At 43.7% G+C, this 20,884-nt stretch overlaps 1 protein-coding gene across 1 annotated transcript in view; it reads left to right on the plus strand.

The window, feature by feature from the left end:
- The window catches only part of SMG1 (SMG1 nonsense mediated mRNA decay associated PI3K related kinase), a 113,544-nt gene that overhangs the window by 50,228 nt on the left and 42,432 nt on the right, over nucleotides 1–20,884 (plus strand). Inside the window, exons 11-29 of the mRNA XM_056138946.1 lie at nucleotides 282–506; nucleotides 2,620–2,721; nucleotides 4,293–4,562; nucleotides 5,448–5,578; nucleotides 6,036–6,197; nucleotides 6,601–6,719; nucleotides 7,821–7,908; nucleotides 7,996–8,097; nucleotides 8,388–8,528; nucleotides 9,550–9,749; nucleotides 10,684–10,880; nucleotides 11,022–11,183; nucleotides 12,349–12,503; nucleotides 13,512–13,654; nucleotides 13,951–14,152; nucleotides 16,075–16,184; nucleotides 17,613–17,760; nucleotides 18,075–18,234; nucleotides 19,481–19,601. Of these exons, the coding sequence (XP_055994921.1) occupies nucleotides 282–506; nucleotides 2,620–2,721; nucleotides 4,293–4,562; nucleotides 5,448–5,578; nucleotides 6,036–6,197; nucleotides 6,601–6,719; nucleotides 7,821–7,908; nucleotides 7,996–8,097; nucleotides 8,388–8,528; nucleotides 9,550–9,749; nucleotides 10,684–10,880; nucleotides 11,022–11,183; nucleotides 12,349–12,503; nucleotides 13,512–13,654; nucleotides 13,951–14,152; nucleotides 16,075–16,184; nucleotides 17,613–17,760; nucleotides 18,075–18,234; nucleotides 19,481–19,601 (2,938 nt within the window). The remainder of the gene's footprint in view (nucleotides 1–281; nucleotides 507–2,619; nucleotides 2,722–4,292; nucleotides 4,563–5,447; nucleotides 5,579–6,035; nucleotides 6,198–6,600; nucleotides 6,720–7,820; nucleotides 7,909–7,995; nucleotides 8,098–8,387; nucleotides 8,529–9,549; nucleotides 9,750–10,683; nucleotides 10,881–11,021; nucleotides 11,184–12,348; nucleotides 12,504–13,511; nucleotides 13,655–13,950; nucleotides 14,153–16,074; nucleotides 16,185–17,612; nucleotides 17,761–18,074; nucleotides 18,235–19,480; nucleotides 19,602–20,884) is intronic.

The raw sequence follows: 20,884 nt of genomic DNA on the forward strand, positions 1-20,884 counted from the left end.
TAGTGATTGAGGGGATGGGTATGAATCAGGTATAAAAGAAAAAAGGTCACAAATCCCATTTTCTGTCACGCTACTTCAAAGATTTTTAGGTAGGATTATTTTTGCATATCGTACTAAAGGTAAAATCTTACGATTTTCAGTCATTGAGAACTAAAATATTTAGAGATCAGTGACAAGTGAGGTTGCTGGTTTTTAATTGAAACTGAGTTAAGTAGAAAATAATTCTTGCTTTGTAGAAATGTGAATTTTCTTAAAAAGCTGCTTGTCTTCCCTATCTGCAGGTTCTGTACAGAGTAATGAGATGTGTGACGGCTGCAAACCAAGTCTTCTTTTCTGAGGCTGTGTTGACAGCTGCTAATGAGTGTGTTGGTGTTTTGCTCGGCAGCTTGGATCCTAGTATGACTATTCACTGTGACATGGTCATTACGTATGGCTTAGATCAGCTGGAAAATTGCCAGACTTGTGGTACAGATTATATCATCTCAGTCTTGAATTTACTCACGTTGGTATGTGAATTCTATTTTGTTGCGTATTTACATGTTTGCTTGAGTCTGTAAAATCAAAACAGATATGGAAGAAATTAAGGCTTTAAATTTCTTTTGTTTTCATTATTTGTATGCTTTTGGTGCCACACCTGCTGGTGTGGGGCTCCCAGCTTCTCTCTTGGCTCTGCTGGGGATCAGCCGAGGACCTTGCATATGTCAGGCCCGTAGTTCACCACTTGAGCCTGGCCCCTAGTGTTCGTGATTTTTTTTCTCCTTGTCCTTGTCTTCCCCTTTCATTCTTACTGGACAGTGCTTAGGAACTATTACCGGTTTTGATCTGGGGCCGTTAGCATCTGTGCTCAGTGATTACTCCTGTAGTGCCTGTTGGGGGTGGGCACAGCAGCGACAACCATGTGACACTGGTGACTGGGTCACTGAATCAGGGCTGCCTTCCTGCAAGGCCAGGCACCTGGATACCTGTGCTGTCTCTGTAGGTGGCCCTCTTTTTATTTTCTTTTCTTTATGTTCTTTGAAGATCGCAGTAGTTTCTGCATTGCTAGACTCTGCTTTGCTTTTGCTTAGTTTTGTTTGCATTTGACAGTGCCTCAGTGTATCTTCATTCTCTTTTTCTTAAGTTCTTCAGAGGAGACTGACACTCTGATAAATGCAGTGTAAAAGAAGATACTTGGAAGCTCTTGTTTTTGTTTTGGGGCCTCACCCTGCGGTGCTTAGGGCTGACTCCTGGCCCTGCTCTTAGGGATCACTCCCTGCAGACTCAGGGGTGCCGTGGATTAAAGCTGGGTTGGCCTCATCCAAGGCAAGCGCCCACCCCCCTACTAGCGCTGCAACCTCTTAGGAGCTATTTTGAAAGCTCCTGTTACCCCTATGAAACTTCTTTCTTAGTTTCATTCTCTATAATCACTCTTCTCTTTTTCATTATGGGCATCTTGAAATAAATTACATACGTAGAATCACATACTGAATCCAAGCATATTTAGCAGTCAGTTTTGTAATTAGAAATACAAGACCTGGCTGGTTACATGGAATCCTTTGACTCCATCGCCTGCTTGCTTTCCTATCTCCAGGTGGGTTTAGAGCAAATTCTAGATGTCAAATGTTTTTGCCAAAGTCACCTCTCTCCTTTTTGCCATTATAAGAAAATTGCCCAGGTTTAAGTGCAAATACTTTTATCTTCTCAGGTGGCCAAACATTTATTTACAGCAGGTAGGGCGGTTGCCTTGCAAGCAGCCAACATGGCCGACCTGAGTTTGATTCCTCCACCCCTCTCGTAGAGCCTGGCAAGCTACCGAGAGGATCTTGCCCGCACGGCAAAGCCTGGCAAGCTACATATTGACATATTCAATATGCCACACACAGTAACAAGTCTCACAGTGTTACTGGGCCCGCTTGAGCAAATCAGTGAACAATGGGAGGACAGTGACAGTGACTTATTTATTTGGATTTTGGGCCACATCCTGCAGTGGTCAGGACTTATTCCTGGCTTTATGCTCAGAGATCACTTCTGTCAGTGCTCTGGGGACCATATGCCTGCTGGGAAGCAAACCAGGGCAGCCACATGCAAGGCCAGCAGGTACCTTAACCCCTGCATGCTCTCTCCCAAACATCCTAATATCACCAACGACCTAAAGATTCATTATATTAATTTTTAAATTAATAGACTTTTTAATGACTCTTTTTCTGTTTACAGAAAAATTGAGCTGAAAATAGAGCTCCCATAAACCTAACTCCCTTACTAGTTCTCCTTTTGTTTTTTTTGGTCTTGGGCTCACACCTGGCATTCTCAGGGGTACTCTCAGCTCTGTGCTCAGGGGGTTGTTTCTGGTAATGCTCGGGCAACCTTGCAGAGCTGTGCTGGAATCCAGCCCTGGATTGCCCCCTGAAAAACAAAAGGCTCCAGTCACTAGAACCCGAGGGAGTGTGCTCCCAGCTCCTGCCCTGCCCTCCCTCCCTCCTCTTCAGTAACATGAAAGGGAAGAGGTGAAACGTACTCCACTGGTGAGCAGAGCACCGTATAAGGAGCTAGTGTCCACTTGAGTTCTTTCCTTTCGCCCGGCCACTGGTGCTTTTACGTTCTCCTTGGTAGAAAGCTCATATCTCTATTTCATTCTTTCAGATTGTTGAACAGATAAATACAAAGCTGCCATCATCATTTGTAGAAAAACTGTTTATACCATCATCTAAACTGCTCTTTTTACGTTACCATAAAGAAAAAGAGGTAAGTGATACACTGATCATGATTTTTGAGAACGTAAGTCACTGAAGAACTAAGTTTAATATGGAATGTAGTTACCATAATAATTAAGGTTTGATAAGTGCCATACTCCTTTTTTTCTTTTTTTTTTGGTTTTTGGAACACTTGGTGGTGATTAGGGCTTATTCTTGGCTCTGCACTCAGGAATCACCCCCAGTGGGCTTGGAGGCCAATATGGGGTGCTGGGGATCGAACCCAGATTGAGCACTACAGAGGCAAACCCCCACCCCACTGTACTATTGCTCTAACCCATACTCTTTATCTTGATGATGTGTTTTTTGTAAGTTTTCATAGAAATAGTAGTTACAGGGGCTGGAGCGATAGCACAGCAGGTAGGGTGTTCGCCTTACACGCAGCCAACATGGCCGGCCCGAGTTCGATTCCTCTGCCCCTCTTGGAGAGCCCGGCAAGCTACCGAGAGTATTCGATACGCCAGACACAGTAACAACAAAGTCTCCAATGGAGACGTTACTGGGCCCGCTCGAGCAAATCGACGATCAACGGGAGGGCCTTTACCTTTACCTTTACCTAGTAGTTACAGATTCAGAAGTCTCATATGTGTTGTTGTGATGATTAGGAGTTACACGTACTTAATTGTGATGCTGGGCAGGGGAGGGTGTGTGTTGGTGTGTGTGAGAGAGAGAGAGGTTTACTTTGAAAAAAAGTGAATAAAAGTAAGTAAGTAAAAGTAAAGGCCCTCCTGTTGATCATCGATTTGCTCGAGTGGGCCCAGTAACGTCTCCATAAGAGACTTTGTTATTACTGTGTTTGGCATATCGAGTACATCACAGGTGGCTTGCCAGGCTTTGCTGTGCGGGCGAGATACTCTCGGTAGCTTGCCGGGCTCTCCGAGAGGGGCGGAGGAATCGAACTCGGGTCGGCCATGTTGGCTGCGTGCAAGGCAAACACCCTACCGCTGTGCTATTGCTCCAAATAAAAGTATAAGTCTTTAATATTTTCATCTTGGACCAGGGACTTTGGGGGCCTGTAGCTGACCCTGGTTTGATCCCTGGCATACATGTTTCCACGAGCACTGCTGGATGTGATCCAATACCATTCCACCCTCCTTTTCATATTGCCACTTTGAATTTACAGGCCACATCCTTTGCAGTAAAGCTTTATAGTTTTTAGACAAGCTTATTAAGGTGTAGGCCTGTAGGCTCCCTAGGGTGCTTTTTGTCTTATCCTTGGTTTATTTTGGGGGACACACCTGGTGATGCTCCTGAGTTCTACTCCCGGCTCTGTGCTTGGTCATTCCTGGCGTTCTCCAGGGTGCCATAGGGTGCTGGACATCATACCTTGAACCCTGTCCTCCTGCATGCAATCTATGCTTGGCCGTTTGAGCTCTCACCGGGCCTCCCATTCCCCCCATCTTTTTTCTCTTTTTCAGTGATGATCTTTGATGTCCTGAACAGTGAACTTTTTTTCTAATTTTAAGTGACTTGCATCTTTACCACTTGGCGAATGATGATTTCTTTTTCACACACTTACCCCTATGTTTTCTTACTACGATTTTCCTGGATTCTGTCTTGAAGGTCGTCGCTGTTGCCCATGCTGTCTATCAAGCTGTGCTCAGCCTGAAGAATATTCCTGTTTTGGAGACTGCCTATAAACTGATTTTGGGAGAAATGACTTGTGCTCTAAACAACCTGCTGCACAGCCTACAGCTTCCTGAAGCCTGCTCTGAAATAAAGCATGAGGCTTTCAAGAATCATGTGTTCAGTGTTGACAATGCAAAATTTATAGTTATATTTGACCTCAGTGCCCTGACTACAATTGGAAATGCCAAAAATTCACTAATAGGGGTGAGTCTTCACTTGGCCTTTTTTTTTTCTGCTTTATTCACAGTTAAACTTCTTCACATTGCATGTTTATGTAGTTAATTTGCTTTTATATTAATGTGTCTACAGAATCACTGTAGAACTCATAGTCTTATGTAGGGCCTGCTGAGATCTTGGAGGTTGACACCGAGCCAGGAGTAAGGCCTGAACACCACTTGGTGTGACCCCCAAACAAAGAAAACGTTTGATTTTTAGAATCCGAGGTGTTTAATGTGTTGAAGTGGTTTATGTTCTGGAAATGAGAGTGGTCTCCAGCACAGTGCTGTCTGTTGGGATTAACAGTAGTGGGGGATGAGAAAGTCTTTGTGTGGCAGCCCTGCCCCTTACGTGATGGGGCCACTACATTTGTGTAAAGCAGACACAGTAGGCTCTGCTCTAGAGGGTGAAAGACCGTTTCACCCTCAGAGTGCTCAGCACAGCATCTCCTGGGGTCAGTCAGGCTCAGCCTACAGTCTTTTCAGTCATGAAAAATTTCTTTATTGAAATGTAATTCCCATATATAGTTTAATGTTGCCTTTCTTAGCATTTCCAAAGAGCTGTGCAACATCACCTAGTTTTGTAAAGGAAGTTTTGTTGAATTCCACATGGTTCCTCATAAGGCTGTTTCCTTCTTGCAGTCGCAGAGTAAGGAGTTGGAACAGAGACTCTGGTCATTTGTCCCTTGGTTCAAATATATTCTCTTGTCTTCATTCACAGAAGTATTTGTTGACTTTAGGCTTAGTGTTCGATAGTTTCCATAGTTACAATGGCATTCTAATGTATTAAAAAGCATAGACCTCCTTTAAAGATAAACTCTTTACACCCATGGCCTTGGAGGAGCCAAACATTGACTCTGTTGTCCGTCCTCAGATGTGGGCACTGTCTCCGACGGTCTTTGCACTGCTGAGCAAGAACCTGATGATCGTGCACAGTGATCTGGCTGTTCACTTCCCCGCCATTCAGTATGCTGTGCTCTACACCCTGTATTCCCATTGTACCAGGTGCTGTATTGACTAAGACTTAAGAATTCTTGTTGTGTATTTTAAAGTATAGACTTTTTTTTGTATGAGCATTCTTTATTTTTTTTAATGAATCACCATGAGATATAGTTGCAGACTTACAAAGTTGTGTGATTACGTTTCAGTCATACAGTGATTGAGTACCCATCCCTTTACCAGTGCCCGTTCTCCAACCAATGTTCCCAGTATCCCTTCTGCCACCCCCACTCCACCCCACCCCAACCGTGCCCCTTTCACACTCACTCCTTAGGGGTTTTATGGTTTGCAATACAGGTAGTAAGTGGCTATCATGTTTGGTCTCTAGTCCACTTTTAACATACATCTCCCATTAAAGTATAGACTTTTTTTTTTAATTTGATTTAGCATTGAGTCTGCCCCACGCATACCTTTTTTATTTTTTAATTGAGAGGTGAAAGGATGATCTGTATTTGTCTTCCAGGCATGATCACTTTATATCTAGTAGTCTTAGTTCTTCATCACCATCTTTGTTTGATGGAGCCGTGATAAGTACTGTAACTACAGCTACCAAGAAACATTTTTCTATCATATTAAACCTCCTGGGAATCTTGCTTAAGAAAGATAATCTTAACCAGGACACAAGGTAACTAAGTTTTATATTATATTTCCTTAACTTTATTAATAGAACTTCATAATTTACATTTAAATGAAGTGGGAACAGCACTGAAAATTTGTTTTTATTCAGTCTAGGAGTTTTTTTTGGAATTACATGACATGAAACGTCCTACAACATTTTATAGGAGAATGAATCTTACAGAGATTTAAGAAATAGTACAGTGGGTAGGGCACTTGCCTTGAATATGGCAGACCTGGGTTCAATTCCTAGCACCCCATATGACCCCTCTGAACCTGCCAGGAGTGATCCCTGAACTTAGCCTGTTGTAAGGCCCGAGTACCAAACTGAGTGTGGCCCAAAACATAAAATAAATAAGTAAAATTAAAGAATTGTTTTTCTTTAGTGTAAAATTGGCTGTTTTGTGTTTCAGGAAACTGTTAATGACATGGGCTTTGGAAGTGGCTGTGTTAATGAAGAAGTCTGAAACATATGCACCTTTATTCTCTCTTCCATCTTTCCATAAGTTTTGCAAAGGCCTTTTGGCCAACAGTAAGATCCATTGAATTCTCTGATTCGTTACTTTTGATAATCAGCACTTCACAGTGAGCGTTGGCAATAGAAGATAGTCACTTAAGTATTTTTCTTGACCCCAGTGTATGTAGCACTGTAGCACTATCCTCTCGTTTTTCATCGATTTGCTTGAGCGGGCACCAGTAATGTCTCCCAAGAAATTGTGAAATTTGTTGTTACTGTTTTTTGTCATATCAAGTACGTCACAGGTAGCTTGCCAGGCTTTGCCGTGCGAGCGAGATAATCTTGGTAGCTTGCCGGGCTCTCCGAGGGGGGTGGAAGAATCGAACGAGGGTCTGCTGTGTGCAAGGCAAACACCCTACCTGCTGTGCTGTTGCTCCAGTCCATCATTTAGTAGTGTGATATAAAATACAGCTTTATGTAAAATATAGCTATGTGAGGCTGGAGAGAATGCAGCGGCTAAGAAGCTTGGCTTGCCTGCTGCCAATCCCAGTTTGATCCCTGCTACATGTTCCCTGAGCACTTCCAGGTATGGCCCACAGGTCTGACCCCATTGTATAATTCTCATTGTTATGAGATGTGTAATCTTCCTTCGGTATTGTTCATTGTAAGTATGTGGAAATTAGTTTGTTTTCAGCGATAGTCACATTGAAGAAATTTCCCAAGGGCTGGGGTTGTGGCTCAGTGGTAAAGTATTTTGCATGTATGAAGCCCTGGGCTAGGAGGTTTCAGCAGTGGATCTGATTCTAACACTGGGAGAAAAGAGTCCCAAGCAAAGCCCTTGTGGGGCTGGAGCGATAGCATAATGGGTAGGGTGTTTGCCTTGTACACGACTGACCCGGGTTTGATTTCCAGCATCCCATATGGTCCCCCAAGCACCGCCAGGAGTAATTCCTGAGGGCAGAGCCAGGAGTAACTCCTGTGCATCGCTGGGTATGACCCAAAAAGCAGAACAAAAACAAAAAAGCCTTTGTGTGGACAGTGGGTAGGAGTAACTCCTAGTCCGTGGTAAGTGCTTGCTGTGTATTAGGGAAGTGAGTGGGTCTAGAAGTTAGGACATAGTGACATAGAGGTTTTTTTGGGAAAGCCAAAAGTCACTGTCTTTTTCTGTTTTCATAGCTCTTGTCGAAGATATAAATATCTGTCTGCAAGCGTGCAGCAGCTTAAATGCTTTGTCCTCTTCCTTGCCAGACGATCTGTTACAGAGGTAGGATAAAAGAGCCTTTCTTGCCAATCCCGGCCCTTCCTGTCTCTGACACATTACACCTTCATTGTCTCTTTTATTTCTTCTTAGGTGTGTTGACGTTTGCCGTGTTCAGCTAGTTCATAGCGGAACTCGTATCCGACAAGCCTTTGGAAAACTATTGAAGTCTATTCCTTTAGATGTTGTTCTGAGGTATGATGGCTGTGTTGGGCAAGGCATCCCTATGTTTGTATTGTCTAATCTCAGAAAAGAAGCAAAAGGCAAATGCCAATCAGTGAATTAATGCCACATCTAGTGTTGGCACTTCCCAGTGATTAAGGAGTTGTCTGTTACTTGAAAAACTAATTTTTAATTGTTCTTAATAAGATATTTTGGAAACTTAGACTCAATTAAATTTTTTTATTTCTAATGTTAGGAAATTGATTTGTAACATGTAGTATTTAAAGCAGTTTGCTTAAAATGATTTTTTTCCTTGTCTACAGCAATAACAATCACACAGAAATTCAAGAAATTTCTTTAGCACTAAGAAGTCATATGAGCAAAGCACCAAGTAACACATTCCACCCACAAGATTTCTCTGATGTCATTAGTTTCATATTATATGGGAACTCTCATAGAACAGGGTAAGACATTTCTTTGACTTTCCCATCAAATTTTTATTTTATTTTTCTGTTTGTTTGAAATGAGTTGGTTTGATTCCAGATGGCTCAGAGAACAGGCTAGCCCAAACACTTGCCAAGAGCATGTCCTGGCCGGATTTGGGGCTAGGGCTCCTCGCCCATTGCTACGTGGGCACTGCTGGGGAGACAGATCAAGTGGATGAGGAACTGGAGGAATTCTTGTTCTACATTTTTTGATAATAGAAGTTGATTCTTAAATGCACAACAGGTTCCAAATACTTCATTCTAGCTCCTATTAGTGACAGAGGCTACATAGGAATGGTATTAAAGACTGGCCCAAGGAACAGTTTACTTTTTGCCAGATTTTTAAATTCCACCAGTAGCCCTGGGCCTTTTCTTAGAGTTTCTTCTGCTCCTCCTCCCCTCTCTGTCTGAATGTCTCATCTTCTATATCTGTCTGTCTCCTGGCCTGCTTCTTGGGCTACTTCAGGGTCTGTCTCCTGCCACCTTACAGACCAGACATAATATATTCAGGTTGAATGTCCTGGACCTTAAAACCAGGTTTATGTGGATAAACAGGTGAGGAGTTGGTTAGAAAGTCATCTTCACAAATGTTTACTTTCCGCGGTAAGAAAGATAGCATCTGAAGAAACAAAGATGGGTTTTGAAATTTGTTAGATGCGTGGGCAGTCAACTGATGATGCGATGCATAGGCATTCAACTGATGGGATTTAGTCCTCGGTGCTTTTGGGAGGGCCCCCAGGCATAGACAATCGAGAAACTTCTAGTGAATGCTTGATCCTAATAGCACTTACCCCAATAACTGATCCATAACATACTTCATCTTATTTTAACTGTAGCCTTTACTGAGAGATGGGCAAATACTGCTGCTCGGTTAGATGGGTTTTGTCTTTTCGATATAGGAAAATTGTTGTCTCCCATTCCTAGTCCCTTTTCAGACTTATTTTGTATTCTTGAAAGTGAAGTCATGACGGTCTGTTAAATCTGAAACTGCTTTCCCCAGGAAGGACAACTGGTTAGAAAGACTGTTCTATAGCTGCCAGAGATTGGACAAACGTGACCAGTCCACAATTCCCCGCAATCTTCTCAAGACAGATGCCGTCCTCTGGCAGTGGGCAATTTGGGAAGCAGCACAGTTCACTGTCCTCTCTAAGCTGAGAACCCCACTGGGCAGAGCTCAGGATACCTTTCAGACCATCGAAGGTAAGTCTCTGTTTTTCCAAGCCTTCTCATGTGCAGAGTATCAAGTTTGACACTAGCAGGGAATGAGTTTCTTGGTTAAAACATACACCCTGAGAGGATATATTTGTTTGCAATGAATATTGTGTGCACAGCAGTATAGCTGTCTGGTTTTCTTCACAGACGTACGGGATTTGTTTGGAGAAAGCATTTTCCCCCTGTACTGAAGGTCTTTCTTGTTGGTAGTTATTTGGTGACAGGAGGGAAGGGAGGGTCACTCCCAACAATTTTCTTTTTTGGTCACACCTGGTACTGCTTAGGGGCTACTTCTGACTCTGCGCTCAGGAATTACTCCTGGCAGTGCTCAGGGGACCACAAGGGATGCCGGGGATGGAACCTGGGTCAGCTGCGTGCAAGGCAAATGCCCTATTTGCTGTGCTATCACTCTGGACCAGTCCCAGCAGTTCTTGGCCAGCTGGATTGGTGGTTCAGTGCCAAGATCCTTCAGTGCCATGGATTACCAGACCATCTTGGTGTTCCCTGAAGCCTTGAGAGCAAACCTGGAGGTTTTTGGGGTCTATTCCCAGTGGTGTTAAGGATATACATGATGCTGGGGATTGAACATGGTTGGCTACGTGCAAGGCACATGCCTTCATCTCTGGACTGTTTCCCTGGCCCCGAGAGTTTGGTTTTACTTTGTTCTTGAGGGGTGGGGTAGACCTGACTGTGCCCAGGGCTTACTCCTGGCTCTGTTCCCGGATTATGCCTGGTGGTGTTTGTAGGACATACGTGGTGCCAGAGATTGAGCTGTTGTCAGCTATGTGTCTGATTTGGGAATCTATTTTTTAATATTGGATATGTAGAGTATCCTTGGTAATTGTGTATTTGTGGAATTATTGTCAAGAACTGGAATCTTTAAAGATTTCTCTTAAGTTTAGAATGTTGTCTTTGCCTGAAGGTATTATTAGAAGTCTTGCAGCTCACACATTAAATCCTGATCAAGACGTTAGTCAGTGGACAACGGCAGACAATGATGAAGGCCACAGTAGCAACCAGCTAAGGCTGGTTCTTCTGCTGCAGTATCTGGAAAATTTGGAAAAACTGATGTACAATGCCTACGAGGGGTGCGCCAACGCGCTGACGTCCCCTCCCAAGGTTGGTCTCTTGGATCCTTCAGGCTCAGTGCTGGCAGTGTGGGCACGGCGGGGATGCCAGTCTTGTGGATTTTGCTTTTGTGTATTTGAGAACTCCTTTAATTGGCAATCATCCTGAACTTTGTTTCTTTCAATTCTGAAGGTCATCAGAACTTTTTTCTATACCAATCGTCAAACTTGTCAGGACTGGCTAACACGGATCCGACTCTCCATCATGAGGGTTGGACTATTGGCCGGTCAGCCTGCAGTGACTGTGAGACATGGCTTTGACTTGCTTACCGAAATGAAGGCAAATTTATCTCAGGTATCATGGGGTGTTCGGGGTGAATTTTAAATTTCTTCCCTAGGAAACTTTGGGTACAATGCTTTGATATCATTTAATCAGTGGATAAAATAAAGCCTCGCTTTCAAAATTTAAGATTATTTTATGAAAGCAGTAACCTCCACATTTGCCTATTCATGTACCCTACTTCATAGGAACATCTTAAAAATAACGATTTATACTTAAGGGTTAAAGATAGTTGTGAGAGATTTGTCTGTAGAAGATTTGTCTGTTTCCCTCCCGTGGCCCTCCCCACCTTCCTTGGCAGATACCTCTCTGTCTCTCTCTCTCCCCACCTCTCTTCCTCTCTCCCTTCAACTCTCCCTCCTTTCCTTCCTCCTTCCCTCCCTCCTTCCATCCTTTCCTCCCTCCCTCGCCTGCCTTTTGGGAATTAAGGTTTATAATACAGGTACTGATGGGTTATCATGCACACCCCATTGCCTATTCTCAGCACTCAGTTCTTGTCCAGAGTGGTCATTTCCAACTGTTATTATCATAGTGGTCCCTTCTCTATTCTAACTGCCCTCCATGCCCTACACACTGACAAGTTTCCAACTGTGGACCTGTCCTCCTGGTGGAAGAAGTAATTTACAATTGTAAATGGAAAAGTATTTAATAAAGTGCATATTGTATATTAGGAAATTGTATGTGATAATACATTAAAAAGTATTTGTTTCTGCAGAGTATCTATTACTAATAAAAAGAAAGGGAGGGACCCAAGTGATGGTACAGCGGCTAGGACACTTGCCTTGCCTGGGTTCGCTCCTTGGCATCCCATATATTCCCCTGAGCATCATCAGGAGTGATCCCTGAGTACACAGCCAGGAATAACATCTGTAGGGTGTGACCCCCAAAGGAAAATAAGTAAAAAATAAAGGGAAAATGTGAATAGGGAATAATGGGCTTATCTCCGATATACTGAAGGTTTACAAATTAACATATAAGACACTGTTCAAAGATATAAAAGTAGTCATCCTTGTATTTCCTCTTTATGTTTTTGTTCTGTGTTCACTTTGTACTTCACTTGTATAGACTCCAGAGTTTGGCTTGAGACAGATTTGGATTATAATCAGTAAATTTATTAGTAGTTTGAATTTTAACAGTGCTGAGATCTATGATGACTTTTTCTGGGGGACTCCCTTTCCAGGGGAGTGAATTGGAAGTGACTATCATGATGGTGGTTGAGGCGCTGTGCGAACTTCACTGCCCTGAAGCCATACAGGGACTCGCTGTTTGGTCCTCCTCAGCTGTTGGGAAAAACCTTCTCTGGATTAACTCAGTGGCGCAGCAGGCTGAGGGAAGGTAAGCGGGACAGAATGGGGGAAGGGCTGCCTTTCTTGGTGGGATTCTTGTGGTTTGGTTTTGTGTGTTTTGGGTCACACACGATTTTACTTATTCTTGGCTCTGTGCTCAGGGATCACTCCTGGCAGGGCTTGGGAGACCATATGAGATGGGGGGGGCGAGGGGGGGGATCAGTCCTGGGTCTGTCTGCCATGTACAAGCAATCGCCCTACCTGCTGTGCTATCTCCCTGGCCCTGAATCAAGATTCTTGATTGCCAGTTCCGTGATTTGTTTTTGTATTTATAGCGCTTTGGGTTGTCGGGCCACACCTGACAATGCTTGGGGGTTACTCCTGTCTTTGGGCTCAGAAATTACTCCTTGCAGTGCTCAGGGGACCTTATGGAATGCTGGGGATCGAACCCAGGACAGCTGAGTGCAAGGCAAGCATCCCACTCACTGTACTATCTCTCGAGTCCTATGGTGCTTTTTTGATGTTCAGAAAATTTTAATTGTTATGCCATTAGATTTGTTAGTTTATGGATTATTTTGATTGTGGTCATTCTATTTAGTCTTGGTATACTTGACATCAGATATTTGTCAGTATTTTTATAATTAATTTTTGCTGTGCTGGGGAGGATTGTTGGGCCTTAGACTTGTGGCCGTTCCTTTACTGCTGAGCAGCACTCAAGATTCACATAACCTTGACATTAGCTTTAATTTCTGGTGACCCAGAAATTTAATTTCAGACATCCCAACCTCATGCAAAAAAAGACTCTTTCTTGTTATTTTGGAAGTGAAATAGAGAATAACTTACAAGTTTTTAAGACTTTCTAAATGCTGTTGATAACATTGCAATACATTATTATAAGCCTGAGTTGATAAACTCTTGCCAGTTCACCACTAAATGCGTAATTCTGTCCTTTTCTACTATATATTTGTCCCCTTTGTCTTGATATATCTAACCTCAATCTCTTTCCTGTCTTGTAACTACCAGTTGGTCTTAATGGACTATTTCTTTTATGTTGAAGGTTTGAAAAGGCCTCTGTGGAGTACCAGGAGCACCTTTGTGCCATGACAGGTGTTGACTGCTCCATCTCCAGCTTTGACAAGTCTGTTCTCACTTTGGCCAATACTGGGCGTAATAGTGCCAGCCCCAAGCATTCTCTGAATGGTATGTATTCAGTATGTAACAAAGCTTGTGGCCAGATCATTCGTGCAGCTCATCTTACTGTATATTTTTGTACTTCTGTACTCTTTGTACTCTTTGATCGGCAAAGCCTGGCAAGCTACCGTGACGTATTCGATACGCCAAACACAGTAATAACAAGTCTCACAATGGAGATGTTACTGGGCCCGCTTGAGCAACTCGACGAATAGCAGGAGGACAGTGCAGTGCTACAGTGCTACTCTTTAACATACTTAAAATAGTTTGGGTATTTTTTCTATTTGTTCTACTCATTTATTTAGGTGAGTCCAGGAAAACTGTGTTGTCCAAACCGACGGATTCTTCTCCTGAGGTCTTAAATTATTTGGGCAATAAAGCATGTGAGTGCTACATTTCCATTGCTGATTGGGCTGCGGTGCAGGATTGGCAGAACGCTATTCACGACTTGAAGAAGAGTACCAGCAGTACTTCCCTCAACCTAAAAGCGGATTTCAACTACATAAAGTAAGATTTCTCTGTCTTCTGTAAGTTATGATATTTTTTGAAACAAAGAAATTCCTAATGTGGTCATCGTTTTACTCTGCGGCCATTCTCAACAGGGTTCCCAGAAGAAGCCAGGGTCCGAGGTGAGACGGGTGACTGTGCAGTGGGCAGGCTCCTGATGACACATCCTTTGGTGTCGATTTCCTTTTCAAAGTCAAACAGATGTACAGAGGAATAATGATTCTAAATCAACTACATAAAAAATACTGAACAGGACAGAGATTATGAATATTTGTAAATTAAACTCCACATTTTACCTTTTTTCCCTTTTTTTGTGCCCTCTATTTCTCGATCCCTGGATTTTAAATGTAAATGCTGGCTGTGCTGCAGCCCTTTGTTTGCCCGGATCAGGCTCATTAACTCTCTCTGCAGTACAGGGTGCAGCCTGCAGTGAGTAAAGGCTTAATGCTTATTTCTCTATGTGCCAGCCAGTGTACAAGTAGTAGGACAGAAACCAGACAGCTGCTTTTCTGCCGTTGCTGGTGTTTTGGGCCTCACCTGGCCGTTTAGTGGGGTGCGCCCTCATGCTTGGAGTGCATCACACAGTGCCTCCCACATGCCGAGCATGTGCCCTCACCCTTTGTGCTATTTTCCTGGCCTAACTTGTTTGGGATGTGTGTTTTTGTGTGTGTCCGAGTAGTCTGTGTGGGATGTAAAACACGTTTTGCTAGACATGAAATCCAGGAACCCAGGTTCTCACATGCAAGACATTATTTCTGAGCTATAACCCAGCTCTAGACGGGGATTCTGAGCCCGAGAATCAGCTCGCTCGTCTGCTAGTGAGGGATAGACGAAGACTGTTGGCCAAGATTGAGTTACAACATCAGAATGCTGTGGGGCAGAGTTGAGTTTACAGACCTAGTCCCAGGATTCTGGAGTTGACCTCTGGAAATGCTGGGGTGGGCAGTGTTGGATCGAAGTGAATCGTAGGAGATGAGTGTAGAGAATTGGTGGAAGTTGTGAAAAAAACTTTTGTGCTGAAGTCCTAGTAAACTAGAAAGCATGAATGAGAATTTGTTAGTTTTCATTTTGGTAGCCAGGAATTGGTGTCTCTGAGGCAGTCGGCCACAGTCCCTGACTCAGTGGAGTTGGAGTGGGAGGGCTGTGGCCTCACGGGTTTTGCTGACTGGTTCACAGCTCTGTGTGAGACTGAGAGGCTGGCGGTTGCATTCTTCAGGTTTGGGGATTACTAAGGTGGAAGACGTGCGGTCAAGTGGTGTATAGCATCAGTATCGGGTTCAGACTGACTAGTGAGTGAGGCCACACAGTGGACAGGCGGGCAGGGAGCAGTCTTCTTTTTGGCTGGAAAGCAGTCATGATGGGAAAGGGAACCATGAGAGATCTGAAAGTAGTGGGTCCTGGTTTTGAGGCCCTGAGGCAGTGGGAAGATGCCGCCCGTTACAGGTAAGGACAGATTGAAAGAATCTCCCAGTCCACGAAGTGGCGGGATGGAGAGGGGAAGGGGCAGGGGAGGCAGGAGTAGGCAGTGCGGGCGAGGCGCTGGGAAGGCGGCCTTGGGGGCTCGTGTGAGAGGAGATGCCTCCTGGGGAGTTCAGGGGTGGCTTGAGTGAGGAGGGAGAAGTGGATCTGAGGTTCCTGTGCCAGCAGACGACTGTCAGGGTGCTGAACAGAAGCAGGCTGGCCCAGGCTGAAAGAGGAAGGAAGTGTGGCTGGGTGGCAGCACCGCAGCTCGAGAGCATAGCTGTGGCTTCTTAGTTCCCTGTCCGGCCTTAGTGCTGAGTAAGTGCACACCGGTACACACCAGACATGTGAAATGTTTGCCAGTGTGGAATGTTATGCCACTCTGCTATCTTACACTGTTTCTGAAGGATTCTAGAAGGTGGGTAGGGTAGATGGTGAGGTAACCCACATTTTACTTACAGGTCGCTGAGCAGTTTTGAGTCTGGAGAATTTGTTGAATGTACCGAGCAATTAGAATTGTTACCAGGAGAAAATATCAATCTATTTGCCGGCGGATCAAAAGAAAAAATAGGTACGTAAGACTATTTTATTGCTTTAAAAGAGTTTTTAGTTTGTTTTTGGGACTCACCTGACAGAGCTAAGGACTTATTCTTGGAGGTGCTCAGGGGACCTTAAGGGGCGCCAGGGATCGACCACTTGCAGAATAAGTGGTTAAACCTACTCTGTACTATCTCTCTGGACCTGTTTGAAACCATCTTAACATTAGGTATTAGTATAAACAATTATTCAAAGTCATTGACTTAGTATATTTTACTGGGCAACCTGGGAGTTAATAACATCTATTTTGGAGCAGGAGTCCCTCATTGAAGCAACAAATTTAGGACCATTCTGTTTATAATTGATTTAGTAAGTAAAAAAGTTAAAGTTAAGCCAATTACAAAGCTAAGATTTGTCTAGTTACTTGTTTGAAAAAGTACAGTTTTGGGGCTGGAGCAATAGCACAGCAGGTAGAGTGTTGGCCTTGCACGCGGCTGACCTGGGTTCGATTCCCAGCATCCCATAGGGTCCCCTGAGCACCGCCAGGGTGCAGAGCCAGGAGCAACCCCTGTGCATCGCTGGGTGTGACCCAAAAAGCCCCCCCCCCAAAGAAAAAAGAGAAAAAAAAGTACAGTTTTAAGCTTTTTGTCCTGCTTCCCATCTTGATTTTTCATTCATTCATTTTGTTATCACATTTGTTTTGTTTTGGGGCCACACCCAGTAGGGCTCTAGGCGGTCTCCTAGCTCTTTGTTCGGGCATTGGGGCAGGGTGTCAGGAATTAAATGGGTTTGCTGCCTGCAGGGCAAGCACCCTACCCACTGTACTAGCATGCTAGTCCTATCACAACTCACATTTTTAAGACGTTATTCTAAAGTATTGTTTTCTCTATTTAGCTTTTTTCTTTGTTTGCTTGGAGGGGGGGTGGGGGGGTTGGATTTTTGGACTACACTTGTTGGTGCTTAGGACTACTTGCACTGTGCTCAGGTGTCACTCCTTGAAGACTTGGGGGATCATATGAGGTACTGGGGATTGAACCTAGGTCAGCTGCTTGGAAGGCAAGCACCCTACCTGTTATACTATCTCTATAGCCATGTTTTAGCATTGATTGTTAGATTCAGTAGATCTAGATTTGCCCCTTTTTGGATCACACCTGGTGATTCTCAGGGGTTACTCCTAGCTCTGCACTCAGGAATTACTCCTGGTAGTGCTCAGGGGACCATATGGGATGCCAGGAATTGAACTTGGGTTGTCTGTGTGCTAGGTAAATGCCCTACCTGCTGTACTATTTCTCCAGTCCCTCTAAGAAATATTTTTATATAGCTATCAAATGCTTAATTATTGTGTTTAGGTTCCTGGATTTAAGTATGGAAGGGCGGTATCCATTGGTGATTCTTTTTGAATGCTGTCATTTAATGCTGTACATTAAAACCAAGTTAATCGCATATATTTCAACTCCTGTAGATATGAAAAAACTGCTTCCTAATATGTTAAGTCCAGATCCCAGGGAACTTCAGAAATCCATTGAAGTTCAGTTGCTGAGAAGTTCTGTTTGTCTGGCAACTGCTCTAAACCATATCGAGCAAGATCAGAAGTGGCAATCTGTAACTGAGTAAGTTTGCTCCTCGGGAGGTCAACGTGTATTATGTAGACTTGATGATAAGTGTCTCTACTTTCGTGGGCTGCTAATTAGTATAGCAGTCGCCAGATCACACAGTGTTGGATGTATGCTGTGTGACATTAGCCAGCATAGACTTGAGGTTGAAACCAAATGAAACGTAAAAGCCTGTGTTGTTTTGACTTCATTGCCCTTTCCTTCCTTCACCAGGGATGCCAGTTGGCTAGCAAACTGAAGTTGCCTTTTCTTTTGTGTGGTTATAAATGGAAAACTCTTCTGTTTAACTAACTGTAAGTGTTGTGTTTCAGAAATGTCGTGAAGTACTTGAAGCAAACCTCCCGCATCGCCATTGGTCCGCTGAGACTCTCCACCTTCACAGTCTCACAGTCTCTGCCGGTTCTCAGCACGCTGCAGCTGTATTGCTCCTCTGCACTGGAGAACACGGTTTCCAGCAGGCTCTCAGCAGAGGTGTGTGTGTGTGTCTACCCCGGCAGATCAGGCGTGTGAACTTGTGTATCCCCAGCATATGGTTTTGAACTTGGAAGAGGCATCCATATGAAACAAAAAGTAGTTTTAATCTTTTCTGGGCCACACCCAGCAGTGCTTAGGGCGCATTCCTGGCTCTGTGTTCAGGGATCACTTCTGGTAGTTCTCGGTCACGGTCCTCCCGTTGTTCATCGATTTGCTTGAGCGGGCCCAGTAACGTCTCGATTGGGACTTTATATGGTCCTAGTGTCTGGAACTGGGTTAGACCGAATGTGGCAAGTGCCTTACCACTGTACTGTTTCCATCCCCTATTTTTCAAATTTTAAAATAGATTTGTTGTGATAGCTGTGAACATCTAAAAATCAAATTTTCATTTGAAAAATATTTGAGGCAAATTGAAGAACCAAGATGTGTAATCACTCAGAATTCTTGATTGCTTACACAGCCCGCCCCCCCCCTTTTTTTTTTAAGAAGGGCATTTGGTGTATGAAAATGTATTTTCCTTGTGCATTTGATGGACATTTTGGGTTTGATATGAAGCCAACCCTGTCTGCCCAGTAAAATAAAGTGTAACCAAAATGGATTTTTTTCTTTTCAGAAAAATTTGTATTTCTTAGTGTCCTGTAACGTATCTTGTTTTATAGTAAATATACTGTGTCTCTCTCCCCCCCTGCCCCCCCATAAAAATACTGTAAGAGCCAGAGAGATAATACAATGGGCAAGAATTTTCCTTGTACTCTGTCAACCCAGGAGTGACCTGAGCAGAGTAAGGAGTAAGTCCCGAGAGCAGCAGGGTTGGCCCAGAGACAAACCTGAAGAAAAACAACAGTAAAAATAAGTTCTTTAGGGGCTGGAGGGATTGTACAAGGGGTAAGATACTTGCCTTGCATGTACTGACCCCAGTTCAGTGCCCAGTACTATGTATGGCCCCCCTGAGCACAGAACCAGGAGTAAGTCTCAGGCACACGTGGTTGTGGCCCTACTGCACCCCCTAAACGCTTTATTTGAATTTATTTGATAGATTAGACGTAGCAGTCTGAAGGTTTTTTGGGGGGTGGGGGGAGGGGTAGTAGAAGTGGAAAAACACCCCTATTGAGAAGGGCAATGGGAGGAAGAGGAGAGTGTGCTGAGGAAGATGAAGCATTCCATGTGTGGGCATTTCACCAGACTCAACGTTTACGTAGAGAAGCCGCGTGTTGATCTTGCTTAGTTTTGGCTTTTCTTGCAGGACTGCCTGATTCCACTCTTCAGTGAAGCCTTGCGCTCATGTAAGCAGCATGACGTGAGGCCGTGGATGCAGGCATTGAGGTACACCATGTATCAGAGTCAGTTGCTGGAGAAAATCAAAGGTAACCGTATTGTCTTTTTAGTAGCTTGATTGAAATGCAGTGGATGTGTTTCAGCTATGCAGGTCCATGTGTTTTTGACAGATATCCAGATACCACTTAGCCCACCCCAGAAAGGTGTCTCTGGGCCTGATGATTTCTAAGCTGCCACGGATGCAGATACTTTTATACCCTTAAACTGTATAGGACATCTTGGACTTGTGTTGCAGGAGTTGGCAGAGTCCCCTCTGTTGTTGTTGAGTTATCGTTGTTGTTGGCCCTTTTGATGAGTATTTGAATTGTCTTCCAATTTGGCTATTATATGTAATATTGCCATGAAAACCAAACACAAGTCTCTGGGTAGACTATTTCTCTTGAATGGGTTTGTTGAGTCATGATTTGACTTTCATAACGGTTCAGCAAACTTTTATAAAGTGACTGTATATTTTACATTCCTTTTAACTTTATATCCTGATGGGGTCTTTCATTGTAGTTAGTGAAATGAGTATATAGTTGTCTATCTTGCTTATTTGGTATTCTTGGGCCACACTTGGCTATAATCAGGGACCAGGCCTAGCTGGGGGCACCACATGGGGTGCTGGGGACTGAAGTCAGGTTGACCAAATCCATAAAATACGTGAAGGAAAGTGTGGATAGACCCCTCCATGACATTGAAGCAAAGGCATCTTCAAAGATGACACACCACTGACCCAGCAAGTGGAAGCAAAGGTTAAACAAATGAGACTACATTAAACTAAAAAGCTTCTGGACCTCAAAAGAAACAGTAACCAAGATACAAAGACAACCTGCAGACTGGGAAAAAATTTTACTCAATATGCATCTGATTAGAAGTTAATATCCAAAATATATAAGGCACTGGTAGAACTTCTAAAAGAAAAGAACATCCAACCCCATCAAAAAATGGGAAGAAATGAACAGAAACTCTCAAAAAAGAAATACAGATGGCCTAAAGACACATGAAAAAATGCACTACATCGCTAATCATTAGGGAGATGCAAATCAAAACATCATGAGATACCATCTCACACCACAGAGACTGGCACACATCAAAAAGAACAAGAGCAACCAGTGTTGGAGTTGATGCGGGGAGAAAGGGACTCTTCAGTGTTGGTGGGAATGCTGACTCGTCCAGTCTTTTTGGAAAACAATATGGACATTCCTCAAACTAGAAATTGAGCTTTCCTATAACCTTGCAATACCGCTTCTAGGAACATATCCCAGGGCCTAAAAACACACAGCAGAAATGCTATCTGTACTTCCGTGTTCATTGCAGCACTATTCACAGT

The sequence above is a fragment of the Sorex fumeus genome, unplaced genomic scaffold, assembly GCF_029834395.1.
Source record: "Sorex fumeus unplaced genomic scaffold, SorFum_2.1 ptg000130l, whole genome shotgun sequence".
NCBI classification, from domain to species: Eukaryota; Metazoa; Chordata; class Mammalia; order Eulipotyphla; family Soricidae; genus Sorex; species Sorex fumeus.